General features: G+C 40.2%; 2 protein-coding genes and 1 long non-coding RNA gene across 4 annotated transcripts in view; all 3 read left to right on the top strand.

Moving 5' to 3' along the window:
• The first annotated feature begins 1,178 nt into the window (after window positions 1-1,178).
• Window positions 1,179-27,804, top strand: part of LOC308081633 (protein NLRC3-like) — a 46,077-nt gene continuing 19,451 nt past the window's right edge. Inside the window, exons 1-8 of one of the 2 annotated variants that reach the window (XM_080457991.1) lie at window positions 1,179-1,245; window positions 18,743-18,886; window positions 19,307-19,420; window positions 20,325-20,438; window positions 20,753-20,866; window positions 20,964-21,086; window positions 24,812-24,861; window positions 25,110-27,030. In XM_080457991.1, the coding sequence (XP_080314117.1) occupies window positions 18,762-18,886; window positions 19,307-19,420; window positions 20,325-20,438; window positions 20,753-20,866; window positions 20,964-21,086; window positions 24,812-24,861; window positions 25,110-27,030 (2,561 nt within the window). In that variant the 5' untranslated portion in view covers window positions 1,179-1,245; window positions 18,743-18,761. Of the gene's footprint in view, window positions 1,246-14,599; window positions 14,704-18,742; window positions 18,887-19,306; window positions 19,421-20,324; window positions 20,439-20,752; window positions 20,867-20,963; window positions 21,087-24,811; window positions 24,862-25,109; window positions 27,031-27,804 lie in introns of those variants that run through there. The other variant, XM_080457992.1, reaches the window with a different exon arrangement.
• Window positions 3,829-6,333, top strand: LOC308081631. Its single transcript, XR_013932883.1, has 4 exons — window positions 3,829-3,912; window positions 4,220-4,357; window positions 5,057-5,208; window positions 5,651-6,333. It is a non-coding gene; the product is annotated as an uncharacterized lncRNA (long non-coding RNA).
• LOC308081632 (uncharacterized protein) lies at window positions 6,513-11,095 on the top strand. Its single transcript, XM_080457990.1, has 4 exons — window positions 6,513-6,640; window positions 6,790-6,948; window positions 7,254-7,349; window positions 9,721-11,095. Exons 1-4 carry the CDS (start codon window positions 6,539-6,541, stop codon window positions 10,030-10,032), a joined length of 669 nt encoding a protein of 222 aa, XP_080314116.1. The 5' UTR covers window positions 6,513-6,538; the 3' UTR covers window positions 10,033-11,095.

The raw sequence follows: 27,804 nt of genomic DNA, 5'->3' as shown, positions 1-27,804 counted from the left end.
ATATGTTCTTAAATAATGACCGTTAAGGGCTTGATATAATTCATTGCATGATACTACGCACAACACATTTAATCAAGCCCTTAATTAACAGTCATTATTTAACTGAAATATAATGCTAGTGAGCAGAGCATTTTTTGAGTGTTTGAGTGTGGGAATGTCTCTTACTTCATCCAGCCTTCTATATTAAACTCATGTTAACTGATGAGTGAGCAGACACATGCTATTATATGGTCACATGTCCTAATAATGATGACTCAACCAGGCCACACTTCCACTTCTTGAGATTCCACTTCCCTTTTCTGTGGAAGTTCCAGAAAAACTGCTGTCAACAACATTGACGTGTCATCTTAGGTCACCAGATCATTGAGTGAACTGTCTGTTTCTCAACTAGTGGTCCATGGACCACTAGTGGTCCATGAAATGATCATGGGTGGTCCATGTTTGTTTCTTCTTTCTGCTCGAGCCCTATATGGTATGTAGGTATGCCAGCATGAAAATACTACTGTCAAAGAGATATGTAGTTACAAAAAGTCAAATACATTTAGCTTTTACTGCAAGATCTGGGTATTGTGCCTGACAATTCACCTAGTTAAGCTTGAAGTACTTTTGGAATTGAAGCATATGCCTCCTCAAAGGACCACTGATAATGATGATAATGTCTTTAATTCCTCAAATACCAAGTTACTAAGTTTCTCAAAAAAAAAAAAAGTATGAATAATGAAAATTAATTTGAAAGAAAATCTTCACTTTCCTACATTACTGAATGCATGATCAGGGACCACATGCAATACCTCCACGGACCACCAGTGGTCCAAGGACCACCAGTTGAAAACCCCTGATCTAAGATATTACCACATTATGAAACATATATACGTCAACCTACCACAATATACAAATACTCTGTTACAAGTAAAAGGCATGTGTTCAAAATGTTACTTGAGTAAAAGTACAACAGTATTGGCATCAAAATATACTTAAAGTACCAAAAGTAAAAGTACTAGAATGTTTGAAAATAGCAGATCTACAAGCTCACAATGCGTCAAAGCTCTCTCTCTCTCTCTCTCTCTCTCTCTCTCTCTCCCTCTCGCTCTCTCCCTCTATCTCTCTCTCTCAGTTGCTTTAGACACACCCAGTATGAATCACATGTTAGTGCGTTGGTACATTCAACCATTTAGACACGACAACAACTCAGTGAACTGAACAGTCTGGACTCCATGTTGTTTTACCATGTTGGAATAATTTAGGGTAAGTGTTATTAATCTATATGGTATTACATGTTGGATTAAAACATATAGATTAATTTAGGGTAAGTGTTAATAATCTATATGGTATTACATGTTGGATTAAAGCTTAGATTAATTTAGGGTAAGTGTTATGAATCAAGTCTCTGGTATTACAGAGGTTATAATGTAAAGTAATCATACTTATTCTGCATATTTGTGGAGTCTGCTGTTATGTTATGAAAGTTAAAGCTGTTTAAGTGTTTTATAACATATTAGAACCACTTGTTCTCATCCAGAAGAAGTTTGGTTAATCTAACGTACGAACACAGAACTTTTAATATTACACCGTAAAAAAACCAACTTAAAAATGTTGGCCTAAAATGTCATTTTAAGTTGTTAAGACATTAAACTATAAATTATTAACATTGAGGCAAAAACTTAAGTCAGACCAACAAACCTAACCAGTTGTATGTTGCAACATCACTTTGTGAGTTTTACAAAGTAACTTGTTTCAGTTTGGAGTCAGTACAAGGAGAAAATGTTCTGCTAACTCATGAGTCCTTGTTGAAAAAAGGCGCAAATACCAACTTTCTGTTAATTGAAGAACTCCGCCCACATTCTGCATTTTATTCTCTGGAGCTGAATGCACATCTCTGTCTGGAGCAGCTGAATCCCTTTCACTGTAAGTTTGAACCTACTTTTCATTTAAGTTAAAAAATTGTGTCACTATTTATGGTGTGATAAATACATTAATAAGTTAGGCAGGCATTACCGACAGTTAAAGAGAGATGAATGATGCAGGCTAGTCCCCACACTCTCTCCCCCCACACACACACCACAGAGCGGACAACATGACAGAGAGGCCACGGTGGAGACAAACAGTGCACCAGGTTCAGTGAAAAATAACGTTTTATGTCGATTTATGCTCAAATGTAACTGTAATAATCTTCTATGGTAAAGAGACAATCCTATAATCCTGTAACATTGAGCAAACTGTCTGTCTGCATCTCAATGCGTTTTTCAACTGATCCATATGGACATGGACACTGTACTACTATTATCAGTCTTAATTTAACTGAAAATGTCCAAAATAGACACATTTGGTTTGATTTAGACCTGTATGTATCATGGAATAAAAACCATGCATGCGTTGGATATTGTTGTGCACTTTTGCACGGATCGATTAGCCGTGATACATGATTTGTCATGAATGGATGTACTTCAACCTGGTGTTTGCAATTTCTCCATGTACAACCTGTACATCTACATAACCATTCATATTTCAAATATAAAGTGATTACCCCATGGCCACGGATGTTACAATTATCTACGGGTTCTCAGAAGTACCCGTATATTACATATTGTTCAATAAAAAGCATTTTAATCCGATCGGTGGCCAATTTCTCCGTTTTTTTTGCCATGCTTTCAAATATGTGACCCTATCGGTTGGGAGATGTATTGCACTCTAATACATTATAACTCTGTGAGAAAATGGCCACCGATTGGATTAAATTTATGTTGATTGAACAATACGGAAGATACAGGTACTTTTGAGGACCCATACACAATTGTAACATCCGTGGCCATGAGTTAAGCACTTTATATTTGAAATTTGAACGTTTATGTAGATGTACGGGTTGTAATGGAGAAAGAACAAACACCAGGTTGAAGTTCATCCATGACGGTCGTGACGCAGGCAAACCAACGTCATATGACTGACTGGAATATAATGTGAATTATAGCAAGCGTGGTTTATACTTCGTCGTATGGTGGTGTCGCGAGCCGAAAATAGACGACCTTCAAGCTCACTTGTGGCACATGATCATCCACAAAGTTATAACTTATTAGCTTGTAGATCGGCTATTTTCAGCTCAACATGGAGCATAAATACCGTTTCACCAGATGCAACACTGAAGTCAATTAATAATCATGCATTGTACATCATCAGTTAACATTAAGAATGTGATATGTAACACTAATCCTGAGTGTTAATTTAAGATCATCAGTGTTAATTTAACCCTTAGAGTGTACAAATGGAACCAAATGTTCCTGTAAGGGTCCATTTGGTTACACATGGATAAATCATGTAAAGGAATTTACTGTCTAGCATCATATGGGGGTTGAATTCTTAAAGTATCTGTTTCAAGAGGAGGTGCTAACCTAAAAAAAATGAAATGTTGAATTCATATTTGATATTTAGCCAATATTGTATTTCCTAGTCCGCTCATTAAGGTAACAGTTTCCCCAATTGTACTTCCAGACTAGTTTTGGTACTGCTAAAACTTAAAAGGATAGGTCTGTACAAAAAGGGAGGGTGAAAAGGGGATTTTTTCACTTTCAAACATGTTTGGGGTAATTTTAATGTGTACTCTGGCTTTTGATAGAACCCCAGACAGTTTTTAAGTTGCTTGATTCAGTATTTAGATATTTGATATTCATTTGATCAGACACCCCCCCTATACAAACCCATTGTAACTTCAAACTCAATTTTTCATTGAAAACACCCTTCCTTGATTCTGGTGACTGTTATTGTCCTTCTAATGCGTGAGGGGGTCGTGTCCTTTCAATAACTTTTTTCCTTTGCTTTATTTTATTTATTATTTTGTGTGTGTGTGTGTGTGTGTGTGTGTGTTCCAGACATCCCTTGTATCCCAGAGACTGTCATCAGAAGCTGTTCAGGACCTGTCTTGTGAGTGGCTTATTATACTTTTATTAAACATACTCCATGTTTCTTTGATTTTATTTATGCTGTACTTGATTTAGATTTTTCCCCCCAATGTTCTCGTTCTGGTGTAATTGGTGTCATATACTGTATAATATGGGGGGTGCATTTTTGGTGGAGATGGAAATGTTAAATATGTCAAACACATACGATGGGAAATTCTTGTTTTGCAATAGTTGAAATAATTTTAGAATAGCTTTGTGTGAGCCATAGCATTTTAATGAGAAATAGCTTGCAGTTGATTTGTTGACCATTTCCTGTTTGTCATCACAAGGAAACCGAGGAGGAGCAGACACAGGGCATCATTGTGGCGATGATTCAGCTCTTTTGCCCAGAGTCCAGAACGTTGCTGTTATCATTGAAGAACACATCGTCCTTCAAGATCTCCCTCAGAGAAGGTCACGCAGAGAAGGTGAATAAACTAAAGGCCATTTCTAAAGCAAGTTAAAAAAAAGGGCACTATAGGTGGCAATGGCCATGAAAATTGGACGCTGATACGATTCCTCCCTCTTTTAATTTGAAATAGCATACAGGAACAAGAACCTGCATGGGAGATATTGATGGACCTCAAAGAAATTGTTGAGATTGTTGTGTCACCTGTTTTATCTGAGAAAATATTGAACTACTTGGAGGTCAAGTTGTCTGATCACAGAAGGCTACTCATAGACACTTTTCCTGATTTTAGCTTGCGCCCAAAGCACCACTTTGTTGAACATCCTAACCCTTAATATATCCTTATCTTATACACTGCTTTGGTCCTTTGGTGGAATCATGGACTTTGAGGTTTGAGTCAAGAAGAAGAGTCTTAAGAAGACTGTGCATGATGTTCACAACTTTAAGAATATTCTTCTCACACTGTCCTCAAAACATCAGGAGATGATGGGATGCCATTTTGATAGCCAAAGTCTTTTCAGTATCCACACCTTAAAACTGTGTCCCTCTCTAAAGACGTTTGTTTGCATGGTACCCAATATGCAAAGATCATGATTATGTCAGCTGGACACTTTTGTGGGCCCCCAGAATTCTACAAAATAGTAACCATAGTAGTTAACCCTGTACAAGTGGCCTTTGTTGGCAAAAAGCTCACTTCTTGGTTCCTGGAACATTTTAGGTCCTATGAGCTTGTGGAGAGCATCTATGCAGACACCAAGATTCTGGATCCTGAGGCTCTCAACAGCTATCATCCATTGACTGCATACACGTGGGAGGGAAGGTGCTGGTGACTCCAAAAGCGTGCCTTCTCCATTGAAGGGACACACAATGGTAAGTAATTGATAATGGATTACACTTCATAGGAAAAACATATATTTTCTTTCTTCCATTCAAATCAGATGCTTATATTTAAATGCTCTTCCAAACTGTTAAACCACGACCACTTAATCATTTAAAATAGTATATGAAGAAGCACATTTCTGACTTATTGCAGGTAGTACTGACAAAATCTAGTCTCTGTGGGTCCACTAATATTTGTGGAGCTGACTGTACCAGGACATAATAATATGGCCTCCCTGTGGACCCCCATTTGATAACATCAACAGAAATCGTACCACATGATTTGTTTAAAAAATGGTTGTACATTTATTTAATATTTATTCTTAAAAAGATCTTTATTCCTGCAGACTCACTGAAACTCCTTACTGCCTTGTTTATTAATTTTATCTTCTGGAAATTGTCTTCTTTTCCCCTTTTTTCTCATCTAACACAGGGTTTATTACTGCTGGTGAAAATCTCACCAAAAATGTCACGTAAAGTGGTGCTTCCTCAAGTACCTGAATCAGTTGAAGATTTGCAAGGCATTCTTCGTGAAAAACTTCAACTTCAAGGAAGCTTTACACTACAGTTTGAGGACCCAGCCTTTAATAACATTCCCTGTAATCTGTTTGATATCCAAGAATTGCCACCTGAACGTGTCATCTTGCACATTCTTTGGGATGAGCCACCGGTACAAGTTGCCCTGCAAGAATCAGACTCTTCGTCTTCCCTGGACACAGCCAGTTTGCCCTCCACAGAGTCACCCCAGAGTCCCTCAGCTTTTATCAGGAATTTTATGCGAAGTGTGTCCGAGTGGCCTTCCCCTTTCCCCATTCCAGACTTCTCCTATGATGTGGAATTGAAGTTACGCAAAGGCAATGAGGCATATGAGAAGACCAAGAAAGCTATCATCCTGACAAGAGATATGTTGATTGACATTCTGGACAAAATTGCAAAAGCAGTGTTTGAAGTAAAAGCCTATCCTTCACTAGACCAGACTGAGTCTATTGCTTCTGCTCTCATCACTAAACACCCCTGCCTACGAGAACCAAGTGGTGAAACAGGGTATGATGCATGGATATTAAGCTTAAAAAACAAATTTTTGAATTACAGGTCCAAGCTACGTAAGGCAGGCTGTGCTGAGGTCAGCATTAACCGCAAAAGAAGGAGCAAAGAAGGTGATGGTGCAGGTCCTTCCTTGAAGAGACCAAAGAGAGGGGAGATAAACCATGTCCCTGACCATCCAGATAACCATACTGATGACTCGCTGGAGGACGAAAGACTGGCCATGGTTGAGGAGTTTAAGAAGAAGAATAAAAATGTTGCACTCATAAAGCGACAGATGGAACTGACTTTCTCCCTGAGGCGCAGGGAGATAGTGGAGATGCAGCCCATGGTGTCAGAGGTTCAGGAGCGGTGGCCTGCTCTGTTTTCCCAGTCAGAGGTAAGCAGCTGAGCAAAGAATGTTATGTTGTGTTACTGATTTAATCTTTGAAAAATAAGAATCTCTAGTCTTACATCTGTTATGCATATTGGGATGTTGTGTTTGACTTTGTATTGAAGATTTAAAGTGGTTCTAAATGTTTTCAACAGATCATGGAAGAGTTTCATCGGATCACCAACAAGAACCTAATGGATGACTTCAGAGCAGCCATTAGTCAGCACACTCCAGGGCTCCTTAGAATGTATCGGGCCAGAAGCACAGCTTTTCCACCTGAGATGGATCGACTGCTGGAAATGCTGGATAATGAGGTAAATTTCAGACGTAATACCATTTCTCTAGACATTATGGACATAAATTATAAAACTACAAAACAGGTCCTTGAATGCAGAAGAAAACAACAGCATTACATCTTACTATACAGTAGTATAATCTGCTGATATTCCTTTTAAGGTGTGTACTCAATAGGTTTAACCCAAATTGTTCATCAATTGTCATCAGTTCCCCATGGGCAGCATGTTTTCATATTTGCTCAGAGCTTTCTACATGCAATTTACGTGTGTGTGTGTGTGTGTGTGTGTGTGTGTGTGTGTGTGTGTGTGTGTGTGTGTTCCAGACATCTAACATCACAACACATCGGCAGACTGCGGCCTTGAAGGGACTTCCCTTGTATCTCCGAGACCTTCCCTTGCATCTGTTCAGGACCTGTCTTGTGAGTGGCTTATTATACTTTTATTAAACATATTAATAAAATACACCCATCGCCTAAACATCGTGTGAACATCGCCTAAACATCGTGTATACATCGCCTAAACATCGTGTAAACATCGTGTGAACATCGTGTAAACATCGTGTGAACATCGCCTAAACATCGTGTATACATCGCCTAAACATCGTGTAAACATCGTGTGAACATCGCCTAAACATCGCGTGAACATCGTGTGAACATCGCCTAAACATCGTGTATACATCGCCTAAACATCGTGTAAACATCGCCTAAACATCGTGTAAACATCGTGTGAACATCGCCTAAACATCGTGTATACATCCCCTAAACATCGTGTATACATCGCCTAAACATCGTGTGAACATCGCCTAAACATCGTGTGAACATCGCCTAAACATCGTGTAAACATCGTGTGAACATCGCCTAAACATCGTGTATACATCGCCTAAACATCGTGTAAACATCGTGTGAACATCGCCTAAACATCGTGTATGCATCCCCTAAACATCGTGTATACATCGCCTAAACATCGTGTATACATCGCCTAAACATCGTGTGAACATCGCCTAAACATCGTGTATACATCCCCTAAACATCGTGTGAACATCGTGTAAACATCGTGTGAACATCGCCTAAACATCGTGTATACATCGCCTAAACATCGTGTAAACATCGTGTGAACATCGCCTAAACATCGTGTGAACATCGTGTGAACATCGCCTAAACATCGTGTGAACATCGTGTGAACATCGCCTAAACATCGTGTATACATCGCCTAAACATCGTGTGAACATCGCCTAAACATCGTGTAAACATCGTGTGAACATCGCCTAAACATCGTGTGAACATCGTGTGAACATCGCCTAAACATCGTGTATACATCGCCTAAACATCGTGTAAACATCGTGTATACATCGCCTAAACATCGTGTGAACATCGCCTAAACATCGTGTATACATCCCCTAAACATCGTGTAAACATCGTGTAAACATCGTGTGTACATCGCCTAAACATCGTGTATACATCGCCTAAACATCGTGTAAACATCGTGTGAACATCGCCTAAACATCGTGTGTACATCGCCTAAACATCATGTATACATCGCCTAAACATCGTGTATACATCGCCTAAACATCGTGTAAACATCGTGTATACATCGCCTAAACATCGTGTATACATCGCCTAAACATCGTTTGAACATCGTGTAAACATCGTGTGAACATCGCCTAAACATCGTGTAAACATCGTGTATACATCGCCTAAACATCGTGTGAACATCGCCTAAACATCGTGTGAACATCGCCTAAACATCGTGTAAACATCGTGTGAACATCGCCTAAACATCGTGTAAACATCGCCTAAACATCGTGTAAACATTGTGTAAACATCGCCTAAACATCGTGTATACATCACCTAAACATCGTGTATACATCGCCTAAACATCGCCTAAACATCGTGTATACATCGCCTAAACATCGTGTAAACATCGTGTAAACATCGTGTGAACATCGCCTAAACATCGTGTAAACATCGTGTGTACATCGCCTAAACATCGTGTATACATCGCCTAAACATCGTGTAAACATCGTGTGAACATCGCCTAAACATCGTGTGTACATCGCCTAAACATCATGTATACATCGCCTAAACATCGTGTAAACATCGTGTGAACATCGCCTAAACATCGTGTAAACATCGCCTAAACATCGTGTAAACATTGTGTAAACATCGCCTAAACATCGTGTATACATCGCCTAAACATCGTGTATACATCGCCTAAACATCGTGTAAACATCGCCTAAACATCGTGTATACATCGCCTAAACATCGTGTAAACATCGTGTAAACATTGTGTAAACATCGTGTGAACATCGCCTAAACATCGTGTAAACATCGCCTAAACATCGTGTAAACATTGTGTAAACATCGCCTAAACATCGTGTATACATCGCCTAAACATCGTGTATACATCGCCTAAACATCGCCTAAACATTGTGTAAACATCGCCTAAACATCGTGTATACATTGTGTAAACATCGCCTAAACATCGTGTATACATCGCCTAAACATTAATAAAAAACTCTTATTTGATTTTATTTATGCTGTACTTGATTTTGACTTTTTCCCCACTGTCCTCGTTCTGGTGTAATTGGTGTCATTATATACTGTATAATATGGGGGGTGCATTTTTGGTGTAGATGGAAATGTTTAATATGTCAAACACATACAATGGGAAATGATTGTTTATGCAATATTTTGAATCATTTTAGAGTAATAGCTTTGTGTGAGCCATAGCATTTTAATGACAAATAGCTTGCAGTTGATGTGTTGACCATTTCCTGTTTGTCATCACAAGGAAACTGACCCAGAGGAGGAGCAGACACAGGGCATCATTGTGGGTATCCTAACCGTGTTGGAGGATGATAGTTCAGCTCCTTCGCCCAGAGTCCAGAACGTTGCTGTTATCGTTGAAGAACACATCGTCCTTCAAGATCTCCCTGACCTACCAACGGCGGTGGCTTACCTCTTTGGGCTGATCTATGCTCTAAACCTCCAGTACCCAAAACAGCTGAGGTACACATTTGAAACAATTCAGAAGGTTTTCATGGGACTTGAAACTGATCTCTCAGCAAGGGTCAGATCCTTACAAAACAAACTACTTCAGTGAATCCAGCACGTTTAATGGATGGTACTCTATTATCTCTCTGCTTTTTCTGTTCTCTCTCAAGTTATCTCTCTTCTCTCCCCCTTTTCTCTGTTATCTCCTTTCTTTCTCCCCATCTTCCCTGCTCTCTCAGTCTGTCATCCTAACTTGGCTAACTACTACTCCTCCCCTTATTCTAAGATATTCTCTCTTTCTTACTCAAATTCAGACCTCTAAAAGTTGCCCCATGTCCAGCCAACACTATGCTATGGGCTACTCACAAACTATTTTCTACCTCTAACTGCTTCTATTTTATTTTTTGTCTCAAACTTTTTATTTTATTTTTTGTCTCCCTATACCTAACCATCTATCAGGCTCAGATATGCATGGATGCTCCCTTAGATTTATCCTGCACCTTAGTGAGTATGCGTACATTGATGATATGATGACACATGCATTTGCTGGTAATCTTTACAATGAAAGTTCTGGACCTATGTAGCCTTGTTATTGTTATAGATGTATTAGATTGACGGTTCTGCATGTTCTTACTGTTATCCTGCACCGTATCAACCATGTGGCTTATATTAAGATTTGTGTGTAAGTTGATGTCATACCACTGGATTATATTTTGATACACACTTTGCACTAAATAATTTGCTGATAAGTTTGAGAAGAAGCCATGTTAGACGTTTTTGTTATATTAATAGTTTTGCTCTGCTGAGATCCTTAACTGTACGTCTTAGTTCAAAACTAGTGGGGGTGACACAAAACTCGACTGAAATCGATAAGAAAATCAATCATCGATCAAAATGATTCAATATAATTTGTGACCTTAAAATCTAATTTCTATACAAAACTTGAATGGCAACTTCTGTTTGATGTGAAGAGAGCACACTGCAGTTATAGAAGAGCCACATATACCAGAAGGTTTCACAACAGCAGAAGGGTTACCTAGAAAACCACTAGGATTAGACCGATATCAAAAAAACATTCACATCGATGAGGATTTGAAGTATTGTGACACCCCTATATACTAGCATGCATCACATATTGAACACCAAATGCAATGAGGTAACATTTTGGGAGATCGAAGTGGGTGATAAATTGCATACAGAACTAGTATTCCCATTTAATTGGACATGAGGATGTTTTTTGATAATAAAAAAAAGGTTTGAATGTACATGTTGCATTTGTAATAATTTATTTTGAGGTATTGGTCCTAACTGTTGCAGTGCAATTTTAATTTACTCTAAATTGTTCCACTAAAGTGTACTATTGACAGATTTAAATAATTCAAACTTGGATTGCATTATTATTATCATCATCATCATTATTGTTATTATTAAAGTTGACAGATGGTATAATGTTAAGTTGATACAATATAAAATGATAAGTTAGGGCAACTTAGAGTTGAGTTAAGAAAACTGAGAATAGAAAGTTGAACAAACTAAAGCAAAACTTAAAAGTTTGAGTTACATAAGTAAGGGTTCAAAGTTGATACAATATAAAATTATAAGTTAGGACAACTGAGAGTTGAGTTAAGAAAACTTAGAATTGAAAGTTGAACAAACTAAAGCAAAACTTAAAAGTTTGAGTTACATAAGTAAGGGTTCAAAGTTGATACAATATAAAATTATAAGTTAGGACAACTGAGAATTGAAAGTTGAACAAACTCATGCAAAACTTAAAAGTTTATGTTTGATTGTCTAACTTAAAAGTTTGCTGAAGTTTGTTGCCTTAACATTTTAAGTTTTCTCAACTTTATTTTTTTTACAGTGTACCTCTCTCTCTCTCTCTCTCTCTCTCTCTCTCTCTCTCTGTCTCTCTCTAGCTCAATTTTTCAACTCAACTGTGTGTGTGTGTGTGTGTGTGTGTGTGTGTGTGTGTGTGTGTGTGTGTGTGTGTGTGTGTGTGTCTGCGTGTGCGTGTGTGTGCGTGTGTGTGTGTGTGTGTGTGTGTGTGTGTGTGTGGCGCTCTGGTTGCTCCCAGAGCCATAGAGAGAGAGAGAGTTACGTCATGCTGCTATGGGCTGTGGTTCCAAACATTGGAGATAAACAGAGCATTTCCTCATTCCATTCTGACAATTAGATGTTAGTATCGTCACTCTCACACTAGTTCACTCCGCTTGCTCCAGGAAAGCCAAGACAAAGACCCGCCCAACTCTGCCTCTGATTGGCTTACCGTGATAAGTGACACTGTACCTTTAACCAATCGTCACTCATCATGTGTAAACCTAAACCAATCAGAGGCAGAGTAGGGCGGGTCATATGTGCTGTAGTGAGGTTAGAGTGAGAGCACATCGCTGGATGATCATAATCATTATAATCCTCTGAAGATGTTCACTATTTTCACATTAAGTAACAAGTAACCATTCATTTAAATGTGTGTAATTATAACTGTGTTAGTGAACTGGAAAAGTCATGAGTTCATTAGTTAAGATAACTTTATAAAATAATGAGTTAGAACACTGGACCCCCAGGGACCCCCATATGACAAGGTGTTGTACCAGGGACCCCCATATGACAAGGTGTTGAACCAGGGACCCCCATATGACAAGGTGTTGAACCAGGGACCCCCATATGACAAGGTGTTGTACCAGGGACCCCCATATGACAAGGTGTTGTACCAGGGACCCCCATATGACAAGGTGTTGTACCAGGGACCCCCATATGACAAGGTGTTGTACCAGGGACCCCCATATGACAAGGTGTTGTACCAGGGACCCCCATAACATTATTTTGAAAATAACAGATCTACAAGCTTAAAACTTGTCACAAGGCGACACATTGTGAGCTTGTAGATCTGCTATATTTGAACAGCTAAAAATAATAAGGCTAAAATGTTTACACTGTTCCTCATTTTGCTGGGGACCCCCTGGATCCCCCCCAAGGACCCCTGACCCCATTGAGAACTAGTGAGTTAGATAAAGCTATAAGTGTCAACTCTGCTACAGTTGTAAAACGTTTTATTTTTTTATGTTTGTCTGCCTGCCTTTGTGTGCTGTATCTGAAGGGCGCTAGGACCCTGGGGGCGCCGCTCCGTTGATAGGGCAGGCATGCAAAGTGTGCCTGTGTGTGTGTGTGTGTGTGTGTGTGTGTGTGTGTGTGTGTGTGTGTGTGTGTGTGTGTGTGTGTGTGTGTGTGTGTGTGTGTGTGTGTGTGTGTGTGTGTGTGTGTGTGTGTGTGTGTGGCTGAATGTTAACAGAACTATTAAAAACAGGAACCAAGTGTCCATCTAAGAGAGGGGTTTTCAACTGATTGTGAACCAGGGACCACTACCCTGACTAAGACTCAACCTGGGGACCACTGTTGTGTAGGGAGGGGATATGAGCTAAGATTAGTTTTTTTGGTAACACTAACACTATGCATCCCAGGTCTATAATACATTATGATCAGCTTATAACTCTGTATGTATTAGAGTTATAAGATCTAAAATACTTATAAACCTTTATAACACTGTTTCTCAACCAATTGTCCATATATATGTTCTTAAATAATGACCGTTAAGGGCTTGATATAATTCATTGCATGATACTACGCACAACACATTTAATCAAGCCCTTAATTAACAGTCATTATTTAACTGAAATATAATGCTAGTGAGCAGAGCATTTTTGAGTGTTTGAGTGTTTTTGAGAATGTCTCTTACTTCATCCAGCCCTCTATATTAAACTCATGTTAACTGATGAGTGAGCAGACACATGCTATTATATGGTCACATGTCCTAATAATGATGACTCAACCAGGCCACACTTCCACTTCTTGAGATTCCAGTTCCCTTTTCTGTGGAAGTTCCAGAAAAACTGCTGTCAACAACATTGACGTGTCATCTTAGGTCACCAGATCATTGAGTGAACTGTTTCTCAACTAGTGGTCCATGAAATGATCATGGGTGGTCCATGTTTGTTTCTTCTTTCTGCTCGAGCCCTATATGGTATGTAGGTATGCCAGCATGAAAATACTACTGTCAAAGAGATATGTAGTTACAAAAAGTCAAATACATTTAGCTTTTACTGCAAGATCTGGGTATTGTGCCTGACAATTCACCTAGTTAAGCTTGAAGTACTTTTGGAATTGAAGCATAAGCGTCCTCAAAGGACCACTGATAATGATGATAATGTCTTTAATTCCTCAAATACCAAGTTGCTAAAAAAAAAAAAAAAAAAAAAAGTATGAATAATGAAAATTAATTTGAAAGAAAATCTTCACTTTCCTACATTACTGAATGCATGATCAGGAACCACATGCAATACCTCCACGGACCACCAGTGGTCCACGGACCACCAGTTGAAAACCCCTGATCTAAGATATTACCACATTATGAAACATATATACGTCAACCTACCACAATATAAAAGTACTCTGTTACAAGTAAAAGGCATGTGTTCAAAATGTTACTTGAGTAAAAGTACAAAAGTATTGGCATGAAAATATATTTAAAGTACCAAAAGTAAAAGTACTAGAATGTTTGAAAATAGCAGATCTACAAGCTCACAATGCGTCACAGCTCTCTCTCTCTCTCCCTCTCTCTCTCTCTCTCTCTCTCTCTCTCTCTCTCTCTCTCAGTTGCTTTAGACACACCCAGTATGACAACATGTTAGTGCGTTGGTACATTCAACCATTTAGACACGACAACAACTCAGTGAACTGAACAGTCTGGACTCCATGTTGTTTTACCATGTTGGATTAATTTAGGGTAAGTGTTATTAATCTATATGGTATTACATGTTGGATTAAAGCATAGATTAATTTAGGGTAAGTGTTATTAATCTATATGGTATTACATGTTGGATTAAAGCATAGATTCATTTAGGGTAAGTGTTATTAATCTATATGGTATTACATGTTGGATTAAAGCACATAGATTAATTTAGGGTAAGTGTTATTAATCTATATGGTATTAATGTAAGGTAATAATACTTATTCTGCATATTTGTGGAGTCTGCTGTTATGTTATGAAAGTTAAAGCTGTTTAACTGTGTTATAACATATTAGAACCACTTGTTCTCATCCAGAAGAAGTTTGCTTAAACTAACGTACAGACGCGCGCGCGTGTGTACGTGTGTGTGTGAGAATTTCCCCATTGAGATAGACAGAGCATTTCCTCATTACACTCTCACACTAGTTCACTCTGCTTGCTCCAGGAAAGCCAAGACAAAGACCCGCCCAACTCTGCCTCTGATTGGCTTACCGTGATAAGTGACACTGTACCTTTAACCAATCGTCACTCATCATGTGTAAACCTAAACCAATCAGAGGCAGAGTAGGGCGGGTCATATGTGCTGTAGTGAGGTTAGAGTGAGAGCACATCGCTGGATGATAATAATCATTATAATCCTCTGAAGATGTTCACTATGTTCACATTAAGTAACAAGTAACCATTGATTTAAATGTGTGTAATTATAACTGTGTTAGTGAACTGGAAAAGTCATGAGTTCATTAGTTAAGAGAACTTTATAAAATAATGAGTTAGAACACTGGTTCTAAAACATGTTGATGTGAGGGACCCCCATATGACAAGTTGTTGTACCAGGGACCCCCATATGACAAGGTGATGTACCAGGGACCCCCATATGACAAGGTGTTGTACCAGGGACCCCCATATGACAAGGTGTTGTACCAGGGACACCCATATGACAAGGTGTTGTACCAGGGACCCCCATAACATTATTTTAAAAATAGCAGATCTACAAGCTTAACACTTGTCACAAGGCGACACATTGTGAGCTTGTAGATCTGCTATATTTGAACAGCCAAAAATAAGAAGGCTAAAATGTTTACACTGTTCCTCATTTTGCTGGGGACCCCCTGGATCCCCCCCAAGGACCCCTGACCCCATTGAGAACTAGTGAATTAGATAAAGCTATAAGTGTCAACTCTGCTAGAGTGACAGTTGTAAAACGTTTTCTTTTTTTAATGTTTGTCTGCCTGTTTTTGTGTTTGTGTGATGTATATAAAGGGCGCTAGGACCCTGGGGGTGCCGCTCCGTTGATAGGGCAGGCATGCACAGTGTGCGTGTGTGTTTGCGCGTGTGTGTGTGTGTGTGTGTGTGTGTGTGTGTGTGTGTGTGTGTGTGTGTGTGTGTGTGTGTGTGTGTGTGTGTGTGTGTGTGTGTGTGTGTGTGTGTGTGTGTGTGTGTGTGTGAGATTTCCTCACGTGGGCGGGTACATTATTGTGTGTGTGGAAACATGTGTGCTGGTGGCTGTGAGCACGGTGACCATGAAAGCCGAGGGTATAGAGAGGAAGATGTCCTCCTATAAAGAAAAGACTTTGTTCTTAAAACAAACAGTGGGAAGAAAAACTGTGTTAAAGGACAACTTTGTTTTTTTTACAACCAAGGTTTATGTTTTAGCTTGTAATTAAAGTAAATAAAAGATGACTGTTACATTTTTTAACACTCAATTTTAATTTACTGCTTTCTATAGTTTTAGCAATCTTCGCGATCTTTTTTACAGTGGGCGGGGGCATTCGGGCAGGTGGCCAAATATGTATTTTTTACATAATAAAAAAGGTCCCGTGGTCTTTGATGGCCAGATGTGAGTTATTGGGGGCTAGAAGAGCTACTGTAAATAATAAATAAATCGCTGGGTTATTGTGTAAAAAAAATACATATTTAGCGACCTACCATAATGCCCGCGCCCACTGTAAAAAAGATCGCGAAAATTGCTATAACTATAGAAAGCAGTAAATGAAAAAAAGGTAACACTCATCTTTTATTTACTTCAATTACAAGCTAAAACATAAACCTTGGTTGTAAAAAAAAACAAAGTTGTCCTTTAAGCCTGTGAGTGGAGATGTGTCCAGAGTAGAGCATTCTACACCTTGTGTAGGACGTTAGAACTCTCTCTAACGCTCTGGACCACAGCTACTGTATGTCAGAGAGAGGTTTATAACATGTTAGAACTCTCTCTAACGCTCTGGACCACAGCTACTGTATGTCAGAGAGAGGTTTATAACATGTTAGAACTCTCTCTAACGCTCTGGACCACAGCTACTGTATGTCAGAGAGAGGTTTATAACATGTTAGAACTCTCTCTAACGCTCTGGACCACAGCTACTGTATGTCAGAGAGAGGTTTATAACACGTTAGAACTCTCTCTAACGCTCTGGACCACAGCTACTGTATGTCAGAGAGAGGTTTATAACACGTTAGAACTCCCTCTAACGCTCTGGACCACAGCTACAGTATGTCAGAGAGAGGTTTATAACATGTTAGAACTCCCTCTAACGCTCTGGACCACAGCTACTGTATGTCAGAGAGAGGTTTATAACATGTTAGAACTCCCTCTAATGCTCTGGACCACAGCTACTGTATGTCAGAGAGAGGTTTATAACACGTTAGAACTCTCTCTAATGCTCTGGACCACAGCTACTGTATGTCAGAGAGAGGTTTATAACACGTTAGAACTCCCTCTAACGCTCTGGACCACAGCTACTGTATGTCAGAGAGAGGTTTATAACACGTTAGAACTCTCTCTAACGCTCTGGACCACAGCTACTGTATGTCAGAGAGAGGTTTATAACATGTTAGAACTCTCTCTAACGCTCTGGACCACAGCTACTGTATGTCAGAGAGAGGTTTATAACATGTTAGAACTCTCTCTAACGCTCTGGACCACAGCTACTGTATGTCAGAGAGAGTTTTATAACATGGCGACAGACATGCTCAAGCGGGCGACACAAAATAAAAGGTGCATCTAACATTGCTCTACCAAAAATAAGTTGCTGCATGTGAGGTTACGTTAGTATATCATACTAGCGTATAGTTAGTTAAACACGGACTGAGCTACAACAGCATGGACTGCACTAACAAGCTGAACAGTTTAGTGTGGAAGTGTCCTTGAGCAAGACACTGAACCCCTAATTGCTCCCGATGAGCAGGTTGGTGCCTTGCATGGTTTCCTCCGCCATCGTTGTGTGAATGTGTGTGTGAATGGGTGAATGTAATGCACAATCTATGTAAAGCACTTTGGATAAAAGCGCTATATAAATGCACCATTTATTACTAGCGTTTACCAGTGCAATTTATAATTATTCAAATACCGCAAAGAAAATACAAGGCCGAGATGATAACGGTACATGTGCTTGGCCCCAAAACTGTGCTGGATATTCTGAAGGAATGAGCTGTCTCCTCCTCCCCCCGCCCAGTGTTGTATTGGTGAATCTATCTCTGGTGGGACGCTATTTTAAAGACGTCACGCGCACGTCACTCTACACTACAGGTCACACAATGGACAATTGATATGCATCTAGGCTCATTCCTATGTTAATTCACCTGGTGTGACACTCGGCAGTCGGCAGCCTTTGTAAACTTTGTTGAGGTTAAGGGTTGTTTTTTATAGATGTGTGTGCGTGTGTGTGTGTGTGTGTGTGTGTGTGTGTGTGTGTGTGTGTGTGTGTGTGTGTGTGTGTGCGTGCTCCTGCTCAAAAGGAGGTGGGACGGCGTGTCACTGCGTCCCATGACCAATGCATCCCTGCCCCCGCCGCTGCAGCAGGTGAAGCAAGTGGATGCACCCCCTGTGTGTGTGTGTGTGTGTGTGTGTGTGTGTGTGTGTGTGTGTGTGTGTGTGTGTGTGTGTGTGTGTGTGTGTGTGTGTGTGTGTGTGTGTGTGTGTGTGTGTGTGTGTGGGTTAGTTCTTACAAGTGTGTAAAGGACTCTCACGTGCTCACAGTTGTGCACATGCATCCAGTATTTCCTGTTTTCTGATCTATTTCATTGACTGTTACCCTGACAGGTTTAATAAAGACCTAAAGATGAGTGAGTGTGTGGAGACAGAGGAGGAGGGACCTGACAAACATCACATTCACAGACCAGAGTCTCCAACAGACAGCTGTGTTCCTCCTGACTTCAGTAATGAACCTGGACCTCCACACACACAGTATGTGAATCCTCCACACTATAACACTATACAAATACGCTGTAACACTATACACAATGAGGCATGGAAAAAGCAGATACACTAAACTATGGAATAGCTATGTAACAAAATATTGAATATCTATCCATCTATGCAACTTGTATTGTGCTGTATTTATAGTACATGTTAGTGGTGATATTATTTCATTTGTTCAAATTGTTTTATGTCTTCATGCAACTCCAATGTCGTGAGAGTGAAACATATTTTGACTGTACTGCCTGTACTGTTAATAATCTTGTTAATAAATAATTCAATCAATCAATCAGAACCCAAAGATTTTACTCCCTCATAGTTGTATAATGGACATAACAATAAAGTATCTTGAACAAATCTAAATTTGTATTCAAATGATAATTATAGAATATTTGTTTATGATTCCAGAAGTGTTCACCACAGACCAGAGTCACCAACAGCCAGCTATGTGTCTATGAAGAGTGACCTGTCTAAAGGACAACCTCTTAACTTCAGTAATGAACCTGGACCTCCACACACTAAGTATGTCAATCCTCCTACACCAGGGGTTCTCAAACTTTTTTATGCCACGACCCCATGTTATGGGGGACATCTTTGGGCGACCCCACACTTTATTTATAGAGCAATTTCAAAGTGGAAATAAAGAATATATTTAAATAATACATTGCTGACCTTATATATGAAAGCAGTGATTCCTAGTGATATGTAGGCCTATGTTATCAATGAAATTGCCACTGAAAAAAAGACGTTGCGTCTCTCTCCTCAAGTGAGCCATTTTCTTTGGCGCAGCTTATTGCCCGCCTGGTCTGTTTTTTTTTGTACTTATTTCAGTACTTATTGCTGAGCTGGAGAATTGGGTTTGATTTCAGCTCGGAGCACTAAAACCCTACAATATCAATAAAAGAAACGGAAGTGTTTCAGTACACATTAGTAAACTGAAGCATAAGAACCACCAGAGTCTCTTAATCCAGCTGTTGAATGTATCCCACTGACCATGTGTGTTTCTCCATGGAGGGGGGCAGCAGTAGGCTGCCTGCTGGTCAAGTTGTCTGTGAGCGGGACCTCCCGCACGGCCATCCGTATGGAACGCAGTTTGTTGACTAAAATGCAGACTCCGGGGATTATTTTCTTTGCTTGAATTTACCGGTGTTAATTAAACTCAAAGAGGGTACAAATGGATGTTTCCATGCATTTTACCCTCTCGGAGTAACAAAAACACCCAAAAACAGCTCTTTTAAGAGCCACTGGAAAATAATTCCTGCTAAAAAAACTAGGGTATATAGTTTGTGAGCGGTAAAATCAGTTCTTATGTGCCTCTGCAAGGTCTTGTGTTGTACTTATCTAAAGGGACATAACAATAAAGAATCTTGAACACATGGACATTTTCATTCACATGATAATTGTATAAACATTTATATGATTCCAGAAGTGTTCACCACAGACCAGTCTCTCCAACACCCAGCTGTGTGTCTATGAAGAGTGACACGTCTAAAGGAGGACTAATTAACTTCAGTAATGAACCTGGACCTCCAGATACAGAGTATGTGAATCCTCCTATATAATATACACTACAGCATATACAATATTCACAACATTTACTAAGTTACACATTTTAAAAAGAAAAGAAAAGAAAAAGACACACTGCCCTATTATGCATGACTTAAATCCAATTGTATTTTGTAGATACATTAAACTATGGAATATCTATTATTTCATTTGTTTTTGTTCTGTTTTCATGTTGCTGCAATGTCGTGAGGGGACACCCAAATATTGTTCTCTCTTATACTTGTATAATGTACACGAATGAACATTTTCATTCATATGTTAATTTTATAAACATTTGTATGATTCCAGAAGTGTTTACCACAGACCAGAGTCTCCAACAGCCAGCTGTGTGTCTATGAACAGTGACCGGTCTAGAGATAGACATCTTGACTTCAATAATGAACCTGGACCTTCATACACAAAGTAAGTGAATCCTCCTATACAATATACAAATTATAACACTATACAATATACACAAGAAATTCACACGATATTTGTGGATTCATATTTATGATTCCAGAAGTCACAGACCAGAGTCTCCAACACCTAGCTGTGTGTCTATGAAGAGTGACCTGTCTAAAGGAGAACCTCTTAACTTCAGTAATGAACCTGGACCTCCTGAACCTGGACCTCCTGACTCAAGGTTAGAGAATCATCCCATACAACATACACACTATAACACAGTTCAAAACAGTAAAGCCACAACTGAAACTAGTGGGAAAAGCCTAGTTAAGTGCCATCAGGATCAGACTACACACATTTCAGCCAGATTTTGTCACCACCGACATATTTCCTGCATCAGGCAGGATTATGAACGATAAACCTGAGTCTTTTCCTCTTGTAGTGTGTCATATGTCAGAAGACCAGAGATATGGCGTCTGCGATGCCCCAATGACACCATGACACAAAGATTAGCATGTTAGAACATTATTGTATTGTCTTATTCCTACGACCCGTTTTTGGTGTTAATCAATAGATGTGTTGATCAATAGATACATTTTTTGGTGGGCAAACTATAATCATTCCCTGCGCGTGGTCGTGGTTACGCTCGCACGTGGTCAATTGAATAAATGGTTAGTAGAGGGCTTAGGGCTACGCTTTTTTTCCAAAACTTCTGCACGTCATACTACGTATATAGCGTAAGACGGTAGAACACACCACTGAGTAGAAGCAAACATTTAAAATATTGTCCACTGTTCCAACACATCATTTTCACAAAATACCACCGTGTTCATGAAACAGAATAGCTAATACAATGACCATGATAATCACCTGAAGTGTTGGTAGCTCTTAATCTGTGGGAACCTGCGGAAGTAGGGACTCTGCTGCCAGTCGTAGCCTTTAACCAGCACTGTGCCATCTCCATGTCCTACAAGCTGGGAGACGTTCACTCCCTTCACCTCAGAGCTCTTAGTCACCACCGTAGCAATGTCTGCCAAGGTGTCCTCTCTGCTCTTCCTGTGGACTTGATTGAAAAGTTCAAAGCACGAGTCAAGACCAAACTTGGTGTGGCCTGCAATCAGGAAGTGGAGGCCCGACTTCTGGTGAAGGTTGTGCATAGTCCACATCTGTTTCTCCAATTCCATATATATATATATATATATATATATATTGAACAAAATGATGCACATAGCTGATGAATGCATTGCTGCCCTTACCTGATGCCATCCCTTCATCGATTAGGAAATTCACTTGCTACGTTTAACCTTCACAGTGGACAATGAACACTTGCGTGGAGAGAGAAAAAAATGGTAGTGCACCTGAGAGAGAAGGAGAGATAGGAAAACAAAATACATTGATATCAACATCCTAACACAGTAGCAAACCTACAAAGTCAACAAACAAATCAAAGGAGAGGATGGGATAGACTTATCCTCACCTGATGTGCAAAATCAAAGCTGTAGTGCATTGTGATCTCCCTGCTTGCAGGTGTGGAGGAACCTAGATGTAACAGAGTGGTTCACTACCTCAGCCTGATGGCGTGAAAGTCTAATATCTCCCCTGAGCAATAGGGATATCCCTTTGGCTTAGCGGTTAAGATGTTGGCTTTCCACGTGGGAGACCCGTGTTCGAATCCCGGGCGTTACATAGAGACGGCTGCAGTTCCTCTCACAAGTCTTCTTACTGTCAGCTGTCATCTCCTGGTACAACTCTCGCTCGTTTCAAGCATGTTTAAGGTGGTCTATCTGCTCCTGCAGTTTGTGTGATATTTGCTCATCATTTAGATTGACATTTTGGCGCAGCTGGTAGTTGTTTTAGCATTACAGAACAAATTGGTCTTGGGTTTGATGCTTGTTATCTGAGGGAGAATGGCCTTCCACTGCCGTTTGAAGCAGCCCAGACCAATAACACGTTGCCCTGCAAAGACAGCATTTTGTATCGAGTATGAGATTGAATTAAATGGGTTGTGTACATGGGTATTACATATCCTATACAAAAAATGCTGTAATAGTTTTTCAACTACTTTTTTCCTCAAAAATAGCCGATCTACAAGCTCACTCACAAGCTTGTAGATCGGTTCAGAGTGTTGTCATGCGTTATGTTGGAAACTACACACTGAGGCTTTTGTGACATTATTTGGCAGCAACTTTAAAACTATAGTCTTTGTGACCAGGGTGTCGACCTGGCAGGGAAATGGCATGAACCTCTTCATAGTTTGTAATGAATTCAGGACCCCTGTGATGTCCTCAGCAGTGAAGAACTTATTGTTTGTCCCTGGACATTTCTTCATCTGGCGTGGCGGTGAACAATTCTCCCAAAAAGACACAAACACTTGGTTTCAAACTAACAGCCAACGATGTTAAGCAATACATGGATGTGGTTTCTATTTACTGTTCAGCGCTTAGATCTGGTCTAGAGCCCGGCCACTGTATTCGCTAATTTCCACACATACACGTACTATTCGCTAATTTCCACACATACACGTACATAAGCACACAAACTGTTTCTGTATCCACTCTACCCCGGATGTTGATATCACAGTAAACATGGCTAGCAGTTATCACAAACATAAAATCAATGCAGCAAACACACACACACACACACACACACACACACACACACACACACACACACACACACACACACACAGGATTGCGTTCTGTTATCTTTCTAAAAACACACTGGTTTCATACTGGATAACGTAGTCATTGAATATAAACAAGACATAGTTAACTATATCATAGATGAAACTGAAACTCACCCATAGATGAAAAAATGTTCATAGACCTGGTTATTTATTTATCTCGCAAAATCTGGCATTACTGTTCAGAGATACACATGACTCTCTCTCTGTCTGCAAGCCCTATTCCTCTCAAATAAACAGCCCCATCCTCGAGCAGGCTTGCTCACTCTCTCAATCTGTTTTATAATGTTTAACTTAATACAGGACTGTCTGGACGGTAATATTGCGGTTCTATGTGGGAGGACTAGCCACGGTGCGTTGCTGTAATGTGCTCTCATTGGCTGTAGCGTGGCTCTAGATCGGGCCGACAGACCAAAATATCAAACATGCTAGACTGGTCAGGAAGGTGACGGCGATAGCATTTATCCGGGGTGGATCTTCTCGGAGTACCTTACACACTGCGTGATCAACATCTCGGCGAGAAACGCCCGATCTTGACTGAGATAGGTGGTTTTGTCGGCGAACACCAACAAAGCTCCCTGATAGCCAAATCGGGTCAAATGTTGTACAGTGTGTAGGGGTCTTAAGTGGGACATAGCGATATTTACTCCACCTGGAGCAGCTGTTCAACTGGATTCATCGTCCTTGTTAACAGAACACAAACTTCTGTTGGTAACATTAAACTCTATGCGATTGCCTTCATCTTCATCTTCTGATTTGTCCTTGAAACTCTGCACTGCTACTGTGCATGGAATCCAGAATGAAGTCATTCACTATTTAACCATCATCATCAGCTGAATGTTTGTTCAAAGCTTTAACAAGTAGTTCCTCCTTCCTACTACCAATGCAAGAGTACTGTTGTTTACTAACAGAAACCCTCCAGTGGTTGTAGAGTACTGTTGTTTACTAACAAACACTCCAGGGGTTGTAGAGTACAGTACTATTGCTCCACCACAGTAATCCATCTCCCAGGGTTTTAGTGTACATTGTGAAACAGGGATAGACTCCTGCACTCTGGCTGATGCCGATAATAAGCCATCTCCAATTTACTACAGTATTCGATATTTGTTAAAGCCATGCAGTCATTTCAGTGTGGCTAAATTATGGGGCACCAAATTGGTCAGGGCCGGCACTGAATGCATTTATTAATAATAAGATATTATTTAGGTAATTTAAGTCTATTTGATAGTCATAGTAAATCATGTCTATTGCATAATCATTATAAATGACATTCATCTCCACAGAGAGAAGACACCTGGACTGAAGACACTCAGTCAAACCAGAAGTGGACAAAGTAAGACAGACTTCACATTAACATTTCATGTTAAAACTGAAACATTGTTTTATCAGTGTTCATGTCCAAATTGAAAATAACCATCTATCAAGTCTGAACAAAAACAAATGACCTCATTTTATTTATTTTGTCTGTTTTCCTTCATGAATTGCAGATTTTCTAGAGTTTTTATAATAAATAGTGTGCATACACAACTGTAAGGAAGTATAAACCTGAATGTTTAAAATGCATGAACTCTCTTCTCATAGCAGATGTCAGTCTGCAGGAGGAATTAAAGGATTATAAGATCAGTTTGAACAGTCTTGATAGTGTGACATACGTCACTGAAGTGCCCTCCCTCAGCAGCATCTACACAGAGCTCTACATCACAGTGGGGGAGAGTGAAGGGGTTAATAACCAACATGAGGTGTGGCAGCTTGAGACAGCTTCCAAGAAGACCCTCCATGACAAACCAATCAACTGCTGTGACATCTTTAAACCAAGAAAGACACCCAACAGAAGAGTTCTGACCAAGGGCATCGCTGGCATTGGAAAAACATTCTCTGTGCGTAAGTTCACTCTGGACTGGGCAAAGGGTTTGAAAAATCAAGATGTCATTCTCCTGGTTCCCTTTTCATTCCGGGAGCTGAACTTGGTCAGAGGTGAGCAGCACAGTCTTCTCACACTGATCCATGTTTTCCATCCAACATTAAAGAAGGTCACAGCAGAGCAGCTCGCTGTCTGGAAAGTTTGCTTCATCTTTGATGGTCTGGATGAAAGCAGGTTTCCATTGCACTTCGACAACAATGACATTGTTTCTGATGTCACAGTGACATCATCAGTGGACATGTTGTTGACAGACCTCATCAAAGGGAAGCTGCTCCCCAAGGCTCTCCTCTGGATAACTACCAGACCTGCTGCAGCCAATCAGATCCCTCCTTTATGTGTTGACATGGCAACAGAAGTGCAAGGGTTCACAGACCCCCAGAAGGAAGAGTTTTTCAGGAAGAGATTCAGTGATGAGAAGCTGGCCAGCAGAATCATCTCACACTTGAAGACATCAAAGAGCATCCACATCATGTGTCACATCCCAGTCTTCTGTTGTATCACTGCTACTGTTCTGGAGGACATGCTGAAGACAGACGAGACAGGACAGCTGCCCAAGCACCTGACTGGGATGTACGGCCACTTCCTGTTCGTTCAGACAAAGAGGAAGAAGCAGAAGTATGATGAGACTCATGGACTGAATCAACAGCAGCTCCTGGAGGCGGACAGGGAGGTTCTTCTGAAGCTGGGCAGGCTGGCGTTTGAACAACTGGAGAAAGGTAACATCATGTTCTACCAAGAAGACCTGGAAGAGTGTGGTCTTGATGTGAAAGACGCCTCGCTGTACTCAGGAGTGTGCACAGAGATCTTCAAAAGAGAGAGTGTGAAATTCCAGGGAACAGTCTACAGCTTTGTCCATCTGAGCATCCAGGAGTTTCTGGCTGCAGTCTACCTATTCCACTGTTTCACAGAGAAGAACGTGAAGGTACTGAAGCCATTCCTGGAAGGTGTTGAAGATGAAGAAGATGTTTACTTTGGCAGTGAAGCTGAAGATGAAGATGAAGAAGATGAATATGATGATAAAGATGGTGATGATGAAGATGCTGCAGTTGATGATGAAGATGATGATAAAGCTGATGATGATGAAGATGGTGAAGATGGTGACATCGGCAGTGACATGTCGATGGATGAATTCCTGAACAGAACCATGCAAAAAGCCCTGAAGAGTAAAAATGGCCACCTGGACCTCTTTGTCCGCTTCCTTCATGGCCTCTCACGGGAGTCCAACCAGAGTCTGTTAGGAGGTCTGCTGGGTCAGACAGAGAACAGTCCAGAGAGCATCCAGAGAGCCATCAACAACCTGAAGGAGATGACCACTAAAAATTACTCTCCTGAGAGAATTATCAACATCTTCCACTGTTTGATGGAGATGAACGACCACTCAGTACATCAGGAGATCCAACAGTACCTGAAGTCAGGGGATAAATCAAACAAAGAACTGTCTCCATCCCAGTGTTCAGCTCTGGCTTTCATGCTGCAGATATCAGAGGAGGTTCTGGAGGAGTTGGACCTAGACACATACAACACATCAGAGAAGGGGCGACAGAGACTGGTCCCAGCTGTGAGGAACAGCAGAAAGGCTCGGTTTGTATTCATATAGAAAACTTACTTGAACAGTGTCAATCTACCTTCACACCTATAACACTATAACTCATTGGTTAATATAAAAGCTCAAATAATAACTAGGTTTCAAATCTGTCCAGGTCTCAAATATTGTATTGTGTGTAGCTATGGGCAAATAAAGGCCAGTCCCCAGTGAAGCAGGATAACAACAAGACTGATGCTTAAAATACTGCTAGATGGTCAACTTGGCATTTTTTAAATATTTTTTTGTACTGACTCAGAATTTCACCCTGCATTATGCAGAACTAAACACACACAATCACAGTGTCATGACAGTATCCTGTCCTATGCATTGACAACATGTAAGCAAATACACACAATCACAGTGTTGTTATGACATCACAGAATACACTGATAACGTTACAGTGTCGTTATGACATCACAGAATACACTGATAACGTTACAGTGTTGTTATGACATCACAGAATACACTGATAACGTTAGTGTCGTTATGACATCACAGAATACACTGATAACGTTACAGTGTCGTTATGACATCACAGAATACACTGATAACGTTACAGTATCAGGGTGCTCGGGTGGTGCAGTGGTAAAGTGCCTGTCCACCACCACAGAGGTTGTGGGTTTGAATCCAACGTGGTACATGTTGAGCGTCTATATGAACACAATCAGCCCGTACTGGTGTTACTCCAGAGTTATTGACTGAGCAGAGTGACCGTGTGCCTCATTGTAAATCCTCATGGCTACAGGCACAAAGGACAGATCAAGTCTCAT

The sequence above is a fragment of the Gymnoscopelus braueri genome (genome assembly GCF_963280865.1).
Source record: "Gymnoscopelus braueri genome assembly, contig: SCAFFOLD_321, whole genome shotgun sequence".
In the NCBI taxonomy this organism is placed as follows: domain Eukaryota; kingdom Metazoa; phylum Chordata; class Actinopteri; order Myctophiformes; family Myctophidae; genus Gymnoscopelus; species Gymnoscopelus braueri.
The sequence above is the reverse complement of the archived record's forward strand: the minus strand, read 5'-3'. Positions and strand labels throughout refer to the sequence as shown.

Bases quoted from the DNA above. Each gene is read 5' to 3' on its own strand.
- LOC308081632 (XM_080457990.1), top strand. From the start codon at position 6,539: ATGGAACTGACTTTCTCCCTGAGGCGCAGGGAGATAGTGGAGATGCAG. The intron at 6,641-6,789 runs GTAAGCAGCTGA...TGTTTTCAACAG, and splicing joins CTCTGTTTTCCCAGTCAGAG to ATCATGGAAGAGTTTCATCG. The intron at 6,949-7,253 runs GTAAATTTCAGA...TGTGTGTTCCAG, and splicing joins TGGAAATGCTGGATAATGAG to ACATCTAACATCACAACACA.